Below are 11957 nucleotides of genomic sequence, written 5' to 3' on the forward strand. Positions count from 1 at the left end.
ACAGGACGTCGCGATATTGTTCCCCGCGGTAAATGAGTATTTCGATTTAAATTTGCTAATGTTTTTGCATCTCTGGCTTTATAATTTTAAATTTAATTTTTTAAAAATATACCGGATGTCCTTAAATTATTTCCTACGTTAAATCATGCGCGGGTTGCGTAACTCTGTTTTCACACCATCACACGTACTCCGATAAAATAGTTTGCTTCTAATCACATACAGGTTGTCCTATTTTTTTTATATTGGTTCTATATGTTACGTTATTATATCGCTTCTTTTGAGTCAACGATACTTTCGTTTTCGTTATTTTTATTTCCTTCTTTGAATTTAAATTGTATACAGGACGTCGCGATATTGTTCACCGCGGCAAATAAGTATTTCGATTTAATTTTGTTAAAGTTTTTGCATCTCTGACTTCATAATTTTAAATTTAGTTTTTTAAAAATATACCGGATGTCCTTAAATTATTTCCTACGTAAAATCATATGCGGGTTGCGTAATTCTGTTTTCACACCATCACACGTACTCCGATAAGATAGTTTGCTTCTAATCACATACAGGTTGTCCCATTTTCTTTACATTGGTTCTATGTGTTACGTTATTATATCGTTTGTTTCGAGCGAACGATATTTTCGTTTTCGTTTTTTTTTTATTTCCTTCTTTAAATTTAAATTGTATACAGAACGTCGCGATATCGTTCTGTTATTTTGACGGTTCTTATTAAATTTTAAATGTTCTAATTTTTTTTTTACGTTTTTCTTTAAATATGTGTCGATTTATGCGTTCTTGCACATTTTATCGTATAATTTATTCGCGTTTTTCTTTTTTTATTCAGAAGTTTCTAGTCGAAAATAATAATGGAAAGCGAACAAATTAGAAGCGATCGATACGGACGGTATCGAGTGGCGGCCGGCGACGGGAATTGCCTGTTTCGTTCTATCGCCGTGGGATTGCACGGTAACGACCGGCAACATTTCCAGGTAAGATCGGACGCGATCGCGGCGGCGGAAAACAATTGGAACGATCTAGCGGTTTGGACCGATTTTACAAATTTTGATGATTACAAAAATGTCATGTCAAAAAACGGCGAATGGGGTTCCGCCATGGAAGTTTTCGCACTTTCTTCGTTTTATAATAGGAGGTTTTTGATCATCGAAAACGGAAAAATTCTCTTAGATCAGGGAAGAATGGACGATACCAATCCGATTTTGTTAAGATACAGTGGACACAATCATTACGATTGTTATATCGAAATGCGGCGCAATTTCGATTTGTCTAGGTCAGGTGTGGAGGTCATGGACACTTTTGTCCGGGATTCCGTCGTCGAGAACGTCAGGGAATCGGAGCCGTCTGTCGTTGGCGAAGAATCGGTTGAAATTAGCGTCAATCCTACCAAGAGTCCTTTGGAGGAGACGATCACGATGTCAAAACAACACAACGAGGAAAAAGACTACGACGACGAAGACGATTTGGATTCCATCGCGGAATCGGTGGCGGAAGCCTCGAGGCCGGTCATCCGCGGTAGAGTGGGTCGCGCTTGGCACCCTCTACCTCCGTTCGATACGCACAAGCGAGAGTGGCGTATTCGAAACGAGAGAATCAACAATTTTTATCAAAATGCCGTATATCACGAGGACGTTGATTTTGATTTAATCGAAACTCATTATCTAGGAAGGGAAAGGTGGTTTTGTCCATTTTGCGGGGCTGCTTTTTGGTTTTCCGAATTGTATCGAAAAACGGGTCGAAGCGATTTATGTTGTTCTTCCGGTCGTAATGTCTTGGGCGAAGACGCGTTATTTAAGAAACCGGTCGATTTGAACCTTCTCAAATTGTACGCCGGAGGAAAATTGAACGTAGACGAGTATGAATTAATGCGGCATTTTGGAAAATTTTCCAGGGCCTATAATAGCATTTTCGCTATGGCCCATCCCAGGGGCAATTACGCCGGTCTAGGGATGTACGGATCGGGCCGTCCGGCTACATCGACCGCGGTAATCAATCGTCAAGTGAGGTTTATGGCGGATTCGCATCGAACAGGAAATCGTCGTTTTAACGAGGCGCATCTTTATTTCATGGACGTATCGGAAAACACGGCCAATTTGCGAAGGTCTTTTTCCACCGTTTCGGGACAATTATCCGAGGACGTTGTCGATTCATTCGAATCGTATTTAAGACGGGAAAATCGATTATGTAAAATTTTTAAATGGGCAGGCCAATTATATAGGGAGGAGGTCGAAAACGCCGCCGTCAATAACAGGGAAGTTAGGGAAATTGTTTTATGCGTTAATCCGCGGATCAAGGACGAACGAAACGGTCCACGTAAAGCGGGATACCACCGTAGGAGGATATCCGAAGCCGCGGCTCGCGTCTCGGGACTTCAATTTCCGAGAAACGAAACGATCGCGGGTATTTACATCGGGGACAGGCCCCCTTGCTACTACGACGTGGAGTTTGTTCCAAGACCGTTGGAGGAGGACGCGGCTTTGCCGTATAGAGAGATTTCCGTTATCACGGCCACGCTAGATCTAATGTTATATCCTTTAGTTCATTTGCACGCGGAGAGTTCTTGGAACGAATCCGCCGACAAGGTCAACACGTTAAGACAATATTACAGATTTCGGTTGTTATCGGATATTCCGAGGACAAAGGGCGGTCGTTATTGGAATGTCTTGGATTTGGTAGGTAAATTGCGTTTACAATACATCATCGACGCCGCCGTCAAAATCGAGTACAACGACGTCTCTTGGGCGGAAAAAAATCAAAAGGTATTACGATCCGATACCTACGATAGTTTGAAAAGGTTCTTGGAAATGCGGACGGCTCAAATAAACGAGGGAAATGAAGGTCTACCTCGCGTACGTCCCGGTCGCATCATCATCTTACCGGCTACGATTCCCGGTACCAGGCGGTACTACCACAACGGTTATCTAGACAGTTTGGCTTTGTGCGCGAAATTGAGAAGAGTTCCCACTTACCTTCTCACGTTCACGTCAAACAAAAATTGGCAAGAGGTAATCGACGAGATGAACCGCCGCGACAAATCCGTGTCCGACATAGGAAACTTTCCGGAGGTTTTGTGTCGCGTATTCGAACAAAAATTGAATGCCTTGATGGGAGATTTGACCGAGCGTCAAATCTTAGGGAAAATCGAAGGATACGTTGTCAGGGTAGAATTCCAAAAACGCGGCGCTCCGCACGCGCATATCCTTCTCTATTTGTCCAGAGAAGACGTTCCCGTTTCGGGAGAGGATGTGGATAGGGTCATTTGGGCGAGATGGCCCGAACCTTCTGACGGTAACGGTTTCGAATCGCTTCGTCACTTGGTCAACACGTTCATGATACATAACAAGTGCGATATCGAACCGGAAAACGTCGAACAGGAAATCGACGACAATGACGAGGAGGAGGAACAAGAGGCGGAGATAGGTGTCGGAAATTCGAGGGTCAGAAGACCGCCTTGCTGGACCGTTGTCGATCGATGCCGGTGGAAATATCCGAAACAGCAAATATCGAGTACCGTTTTTAAGATCGAGAAGCAAATTCTTTACAGACGTCCTCCGGGTGTTTGCTTTTTTAACAGGCAACAAAATCGTTTGGTCGGCAACGAATGGATTATCCCTTATAATCCGACGCTGTTGACGCGATTCAAATGCCACGTCAATTTGGAACTTTGCGTCGGAAACCCGATCCAGGTGTGTCGATACATTAACGCCTACGTCAATAAGGGGTTAGACGTAGCGAACGTCCAATGCGTTGAGATGCAAGTGAATACGACCACCGGTACGATAGATTGGAACGAGGCGGCGGCATTCCTTAAAATGAGATATATCGGACCGCACGAGGCGGTCTATCGCATCTTGGGAAATGGCATGTTCCATATCAGTCACGCCATCGAAAAGTTGCCCGTGCATTTGGAAGGAGAGGCTTGTGAAATTTACAGGGAAGGGGACGAGGTGACCGTAGTCGAAAGGGGCGAGCGTTCCAAGCTCGTCGCTTGGTTCGAATTGAACGCGGCGGAGGAGGCGACGGGTCGGCGACGGTTCTACGTCGACATCGTCGAAACGCACTCTTGGCGGCAAGGTCGTTGGGTCGCCAAGTCACGACCCACCAGTTCTATAGGTCGTATGAGTCCGGTTTATCCGAGTCCGGGGAATATGGAGCGCTACTATCTACGAATGATTTTGGGCAACGTGACAGGTTTGATTTCGTTCGTGGACGCGAAAACCGTAAACGGCGTTTTATGTCCTTCGTATCAGGCCGCTTGCGTAGCGTTAAAATTGATCCCGGACGACGACGAAGAGGCGGACAAGATTTTAGATTGGATAGCGGATCGTCTTCGTCATCCGTTTTATTTAAGGGAAGCGTTCGCTCTAATTCTCTTGTACAATCCGTCGAAGAATCCCCGAACTTTATTTAAAAGATGGTGCAGGCGTATGTCCGCGGACGTGCATAGGATTCATATCGATTTAATCAGAGATATCGACGAAGAGGGCGCGGGCGACTTAAACGAAAGGATGCACGTGCTCCGTACGTGTCGGTATACGGTCCTTTGGAGTTTCGTAGATCGATTTCTGGTCGAATGCTCCACTTCGATGGAAAAAATTAATCTTCCTCGGGATTGGATTTCCGATTGGGTTTACGACGAGGAGGCGGAACAACTTTTGGACGAGGAAGAGGTTACGTTCGAGGAATTCGCTTTCGTTCCGAGACCGAATCAAAATTTGCATTTGATCGATCTCAACGATCAACAGCTGGGATTCGTTTACGAGGTTTTACAGTCTGTATGCGATCGTAACGGTATCGTTTTCGTTTTGACCGGCGAAGGGGGCACCGGCAAAACCGCGACCGTCAACGTTATTTTGGAAGAGGCGGAACGTCGCGCGTTACCGTACGTATCCGCGGCTTTTACGGGGATCGCGGCCACGTTAATCCGGAACGCGGCTACGATTCATTCTTCTTTCGGCATTCCTAGAGAAAGAAGCGTAGACGATACGCCGGTTTCTAATTTGGTGGGCGAGTCGGAGGCGGCCGACGATATTCGAAACGCGAGACTCGTCGTGTTAGACGAGGTGTTTATGTTGGCGTCGTGGATGTTGGAAATGATCGATGCCGTGTGTCGGGAATACGGTCAATCGCGACGACCGTTCGGTGGGAAAACCGTTATTCTTAGCGGCGATCCCAAGCAGTTGCTTCCCGTTGTCAAGGGTAGGCGAGCGGGAATGGCGTCCGTGTTCGAGTCCATCGTTTCGCATCCGGCATGGAGTACTTTTCAACCGTGCACGTTAACGGAAAACATGCGTGTTCATCCGCAAGAGGTGGAATGGTCGAATTTCATCAGGAGAGTAGGCGACGGGGAAAGAATCGTTTCGGACAACGGACGCGAACCGATTTCCGATAACTGTCTGTTCGTTCCTTCCAAATTAATTGTCAAATCGCGCCAACAACTCGTCGACTTTGTTTACGGGGACGTCTTCGAATCGATGCTCGCTCTTCCCGGGACGAACGAGCGATTCTTGGAATTAGCCGAGCGATTGGCCCTCCGGTCGATCCTTTGTCCCGTGAACAGCGAGGTCGATGAGTTGAACGAAATCATCTCAAAGATCTTCCCCGATCCGTCAGGATCGGAGAGGGTCTTTTTGGCGACCAATTTCTACGATAGACAGAGTAACGAGGATGGGGCCGACGATCACGAAATCGCCAATCCCCTCGCGACGGGAGTCACCAGTGAAATTATCGAAAGTTTAGATTTGTCGGGACTACCGCCACATCGGTTGACTTTGAAGATCGGTTCGGTGGTAGTCCTTTTGGTAAATCTTAACGTGCGGAGGGGTTTTTGTAACGGACAGAGAATGATCGTTTTGGAGATGGGCGATGACGTGATAGTCGGCCGCATCGTTTCCGGTCAATTTCAGGGCCGTAAATGTGTCATTATCAGAAAACAATTCGTTTTAGAGGAAAAAGAAACGCCATTGCTACCGGGCGGCGGCACATTTTATAGAAAACAATTTCCGATTAAGTTGGCGCACGCAATTACTATCAACAAAGCGCAAGGACAGACTCTTTCGCGAGTCGGTTTGTGTCTCAACGTCCCGTGTTTTGCTCACGGTCAATTGTACGTCGCTTTGTCCAGAGTGCGTACTTGGCAGGATATTCGCATTTTTGTAAAGGAAAGTCGTAGACAGGGTCGTTTCTTTAAAGACGGTCGCAAAAATAATCCAGTTTTCACGCAGAATATCGTTTATAGGGCGTTTTTAGATAAAATCTTCAATTGAATTCGAAAACTTGCCACTTTTTACATTTTCGAGGTTATCCATTTTCGTTTCCATTTTACGACCCCATTTTCGTTCCGATTTTACGACACAACGATGACAGTTCACCGATAATAACTTGTAACCGAGGGCGACTTTTTACCGACGACGTCCTTTACCCGATATAGCCTTTTTACCCGATCGTGACTTTTTACCCAATTATGACGTTTACTCGATCACGACTTTTACCAAATAAAAATATTACATTTCCCAAATTTTTATTAAGTACACGAGTTCCAATATTTCCTGCCGCCGGTACGAACGATGACTTTTTCCCGATTAAAACTCTAACCCGACAAAGACGTTCACCCGATTGAGACTTTTACCCGATTATGACTTTAATCCCATCACGAGGGTCGAAATTATTCGTTACGTTCGATACCGCGGACAATCGAACGATAGAGAAAAATACGACGATAACCCGATTCGCGACACACTATCTCATAACGTAACTAATCCTTTTTTTTGTAAATGTTTCAGATCTACGAGACGTTCACAACCGGCCAAGGATTTTTTATTGTCAATACTAATTTGTTATATTTCAGGCGACCTTCAAGGTTCTTTTTAGAACCGCCAAATCGTTTTTTAAAGAATTCGTTTTCGATAATAAATAAAAATGAAATAAATTCATTTTCCCTTTCCCATTCCTTTTTCCTTTAACGTCGAACGAAACGTTTCGAGACGAACGTTTCAAAAATACGTAATCACATATCTTAACATTTTTATTTCAATTTCAAAACGTTCTGAATCACGGTGATGTTCAATTCTAAATTTTGATCGGTTTTTTTTATTAGTTTTAATTAGATATCAAACCGCCACCGAAGAGGTTCACGGTCTAGGCAATACGTCACTTTGGTCCATTTCGGTTAGTTTCGGTTATCGCTTTGGTGATGCCAACCACCACCGAGGCGGTTTACCGTTTAGACGATCACTTTGGTCCATTTTGGTTAGCTTCGGTTATGGAAGCGGTCTATATATAGAGACGACCTATATATGTGGCGGTCTGTATATAAAGGCGATCTATATATGGAGGCGGTCTATAAATGGACGCGGTCTATATATGCAGGCGGTCTATATATGGAGCCGGTCCGCATATAGAAGCGGTTTACATATAGAGGCGGTCCGTATACGGAGGCGGTCTGTATATGGAGGCGGTCCGTATATGGAGGCGGTCCGTACACAGAGGCGATCTGTATATGGAGGCGGCCTGTATATGGAGGCGGTCTGTATATGGAGGCGGCCTGTATATGGAGGCGGTCCGTATATGGAGGCGGTCTGTATATGGAGGCGGTCCGTACACAGAGGCGATCTGTATATGGAGGCGGCCTGTATATGGAGGCGGTCTGTATATGGAGGCGGTCCGTATATGGAGGCGGTCCGTATACGAAGGCGGTCTGTATTTAGAGACGGTCCGTATATAATGGCGGTCCGTATATAAAGGCGTTCTGTATATGGAGGCGATCCCTATACGGAAGCGTATAGCAAGGCGATCCATATACGAAGGCGGTCTATATATATGGAGCCGGTCCGCATACAAAGGCGATCCGTATACGCGAATTCGAGGTGAAACCGCGAAAGGCTCATTAAATCAGTTATGGTTCCTTAGATCGTACCCACAATTACTTGGATAACTGTGGTAATTCTAGAGCTAATACATGCAAACAGAGGTCCGACCGGAGACGGAAGGAGTGCTTTTATTAGATCAAAACCAATCGGTGGCGGGTTCGCGCCCGACATCGTTCAACTTGGTGACTCTGAATAACTTTACGCTGATCGCACGGTCTCGCACCGGCGACGCATCTTTCAAATGTCTGCCTTATCAACTGTCGATGGTAGGTTCTGCGCCTACCATGGTCGTAACGGGTAACGGGGAATCAGGGTTCGATTCCGGAGAGGGAGCCTGAGAAACGGCTACCATATCCAAGGAGGGCAGCAGGCGCGCAAATTACCCACTCCCGGCACGGGGAGGTAGTGACGAAAAATAACGATACGGGACTCATCCGAGGCCCCGTAATCGGAATGAGTACACTCTAAACCCTTTAACGAGGATCAATTGGAGGGCAAGTCTGGTGCCAGCAGCCGCGGTAATTCCAGCTCCAATAGCGTATATTAAAGTTGTTGCGGTTAAAAAGCTCGTAGTCGAATTTGTGTCTCGCGCCGCCGGTTCATCGTCCGCGGTGTTAACTGGCGTGCCGCGAGACGTCCTGCCGGTGGACTTAGCCCGTTCACGCGGGCGGTCCAACTCAATCCTGCCGCGGTGCTCTTCATTGAGTGTCGAGGTGGGCCGGCACGTTTACTTTGAACAAATTAGAGTGCTTAAAGCAGGCTAAAACTTCGCCTGAATACTGTGTGCATGGAATAATGGAATAGGACCTCGGTTCTATTTTGTTGGTTTTCGGAACCCCGAGGTAATGATTAATAGGAACGGATGGGGGCATTCGTATTGCGACGTTAGAGGTGAAATTCTTGGATCGTCGCAAGACGGACAGAAGCGAAAGCATTTGCCAAAAACGTTTTCATTGATCAAGAACGAAAGTTAGAGGTTCGAAGGCGATCAGATACCGCCCTAGTCCCCGCATAACAAGCGACCGCGCTTCGCGCGCCGCTTGTTATGCGGGAATTGACTCTAAACGTTGCCGGCTCGCGATGTATCTCGGGAACGGCCGGTTCGATCGGGATGAAACTTGGCGGGTCGGCGGAGGGGGCGGCCGCGATTTCGGCGCCGCGAACGGAACCGCCCCCGACCTCGGGGGGCGGAGTTACCGCCCCCGAAAGAACTTTTTTCCGGAAAATGGCGGAAACGATGTCGGATCCGGGTAAAGCGGGGTCGGAAACCGTCCCCTCTGGGGCGGAAATTCTCTCCGTTTCTCGCTACGACGAACCGTTTCCGAGATACGGCGGTTTTTTGGAAAAATTTTCAAAATTTTCAAATCGTCGTATCTCGAAAACGGTGCGTCGGAGGCGAAAAATAAGCGAATTTTCGTACCGGCCTCGGCGTCATTGACTAGGCGGACCGGCCGACTCGGCGTGGGGAATCGACTGACAAAGTCTCAACCCCCCCCCTCCAAATTTTACCCCCTCGAATTTTGTAATTTTTGAAAAAAAAAATCGGAGAAGATGCCTTCTAAGGGTAAAGGGGGATGAGAAGCGACCCCTTTGGGGCGAAAATTTCGTGCGTTTTTCGATCCGACGAGCAGTTTTCGAGATTTCGACATTTTCGAAAAATTTTCGAAAAAGGGCCGTATCTCGGAAACGGTGCGTCGGAGGCGAAAAATAAGCGAATTTTCGTACCGGCCTCGGCGTCATTGACTAGGCGGACCGGCCGACTCGGCGTGGGGAATCGACTGACAAAGTCTCAACCCCCCCCCTCCAAATTTTACCCCCTCGAATTTTGTAATTTTTGAAAAAAAAAAATCGGAGAAGATGCCTTCTAAGGGTAAAGGGGGGTGAGAAGCGACCCCTTTGGGGCGAAAATTTCGTCCTTTTTTTGATTGGACGAACCATTTTCAAGATATAGCGATTTTAAAATCGAAAAAAAAAATTCGAAAAAGGGCCGTATCTCGGTAACGGTGCGTCGGAGGCGAAAAATAAGCGAATTTTCGTACCGAGTTTACTGTAACGCGCGTAGAGTGGTGCGGTTTCGTAAACACTATAGCCTGGTAGGTTTCCGACGTTCCTCCTATCCATTCAAGTTTGAAATTTTAAAGCGAGGTAGGCTTTCATTTTTCCCTTTTTAAAATCGATCATCGATTTATCGGATTATTTTCGTGATTTTTGCATCTCTTAAATATGGCAACGTCCGACGATTCTCTAACAGCCGTTATTTTACCCGCGAAAAAATGATTTACGATCGACGGACAGAAAAGCGTTATAAAAGTGGATGGGGTGACACTGTTGCCAGAAGCATCCCTGCATTGTGATTTATATCGATTTTTATTGAAAAAAGATCAATTTCAATTCAACGAAAAGAGACGGGATGCAGTTGAAAGTGTTTCCAGATAGATTTCGACGATTCTCATAATTGGTAAAAACAAAAATTAACTCGCATCATTTTTAATAACTACGTTTTGCGCTCAACGTGGCAACGTTCGACGATCTTAGCGATCGTTATCCTAGGCGCGAAATATTAAATAATTGGTGGGGGTGACAATGTAGGTGGGATGATCTTCATCGAGATTTGCATTTATTTAGTTTGTTTTAAAAGTGCACCCGAGAAAGTTAATTGTGATTGATTTTCTTTTTTTAAGGTAATTAAATATAATTCTATTGCTATGTGCTCCTACCCGGACATGAAGAAAAAGTTTTCGAGTTGCGACTATCTCTCGCTAATATATTTTAGTATTTTTTTTCTTTGCATTGGTTTTTACATCTCTAGCGTCATATTCAAAAATTTTAAAAATATACCGGATGTCCTTAAATTATTTCCTACGTAAAATCATACGCGGGTTGCGTAACTCTGTTTTCACACCATCACACGTACTCCGATAACGTAGTTTGCTTTTGATCACATACAGGTTGTCCCATTTTCTTTACATTGGTTCTATGTGTTTCGTTATTATATCGCTTCTTTTGAGTCAACGATACTTTCGTTTTCGTTATTTTTATTTCCTTCTTTGAATTTAAATTGTATACAGGACGTCGCGATATTGTTCCCCGTGTTAAATGAGTATTTCGATTTAAATTTGCTAATGTTTTTGCATCTCTGGCTTTATAATTTTAAATTTAGTTTTTTAAAAATATACCGGATGTCCTTAAATTATTTCCTACGTTAAATCATGCGCGGGTTGCGTAACTCTGTTTTTACACCATCACACGTACTCCGATAACGTAGTTTGGTTTTAATCACATACAGGTTGTCCCATTTTCTTTACATTGGTTCTATGTGTTTCGTTATTATATCGCTTCTTTTGAGTCAACGATACTTTCGTTTTCGTTATTTTTATTTCCTTCTTTGAATTTAAATTGTATACAGGACGTCGCGATATTGTTCCCCGTGGTAAATGAGTATTTCGATTTAAATTTGCTAATGTTTTTGCATCTCTGGCTTTATAATTTTAAATTTAGTTTTTTAAAAATATACCGGATGTCCTTCAATTATTTCCTACGTTAAATCATGCGCGGGTTGCGTACTCTGTTTTTACACCATCACACGTACTTCGATAAGGTAGTTTGCTTTTAATCACATACAGGTTGTCCCATTTTTTTTATATTGGTTCCATGTGTTACGTTATTATATCGCTTCTTTTGAGTCAACGATACTTTCGTTTTCGTTATTTTTATTTCCTTCTTTGAATTTAAATTTTATACAGGACGTCGCGATATCGTTCCCCGCGGTAAATGAATATTTCGATTTAAATTTGCTAATGTTTTTGCATTTCTGGCTTCATAATTTTAAATTTAGTTTTTTAAAAATATACCGGATGTCCTTAAATTATTTCCTACCTAAAATCATGCGCGGGTTGCGTAACTCTGTTTTTACACCATCACACGTACTCCGATAAGGTAGTTTGCTTTTAATCACATACAGGTTGTCCCACTTTCTTTACATTGGTTCTATGTGTTTCGTTATTATATCGCTCCTTTTGAGTCAACGATACTTTCGTTTTCGTTATTTTTATTTCCTTCTTTCAATTTAAATTGTATACAGGA

The 11957-nt window shown here is 44.5% G+C and overlaps 1 protein-coding gene across 1 annotated transcript; it reads left to right on the top strand.

Annotated features, from left to right (window-relative positions):
* Positions 1-857: 857 nt before the first annotated feature.
* LOC132695937 (uncharacterized) lies at positions 858-6272 on the top strand. The gene has a single exon (XM_060660493.1). It carries the CDS (start codon positions 858-860, stop codon positions 6270-6272), a length of 5415 nt encoding a protein of 1804 aa, XP_060516476.1.
* The last annotated feature ends 5685 nt before the right edge of the window (positions 6273-11957 follow it).

The sequence above is a fragment of the Cylas formicarius genome, unplaced genomic scaffold (assembly GCF_029955315.1).
Source record: "Cylas formicarius isolate icCylForm1 unplaced genomic scaffold, icCylForm1.1 PGA_scaffold_16__1_contigs__length_5364039, whole genome shotgun sequence".
In the NCBI taxonomy this organism is placed as follows: Eukaryota; Metazoa; Arthropoda; class Insecta; order Coleoptera; family Brentidae; genus Cylas; species Cylas formicarius.

Coding starts and splice junctions, on each gene's coding strand:
- LOC132695937 (XM_060660493.1), top strand. CDS start 858: ATGGAAAGCGAACAAATTAGAAGCGATCGATACGGACGGTATCGAGTG.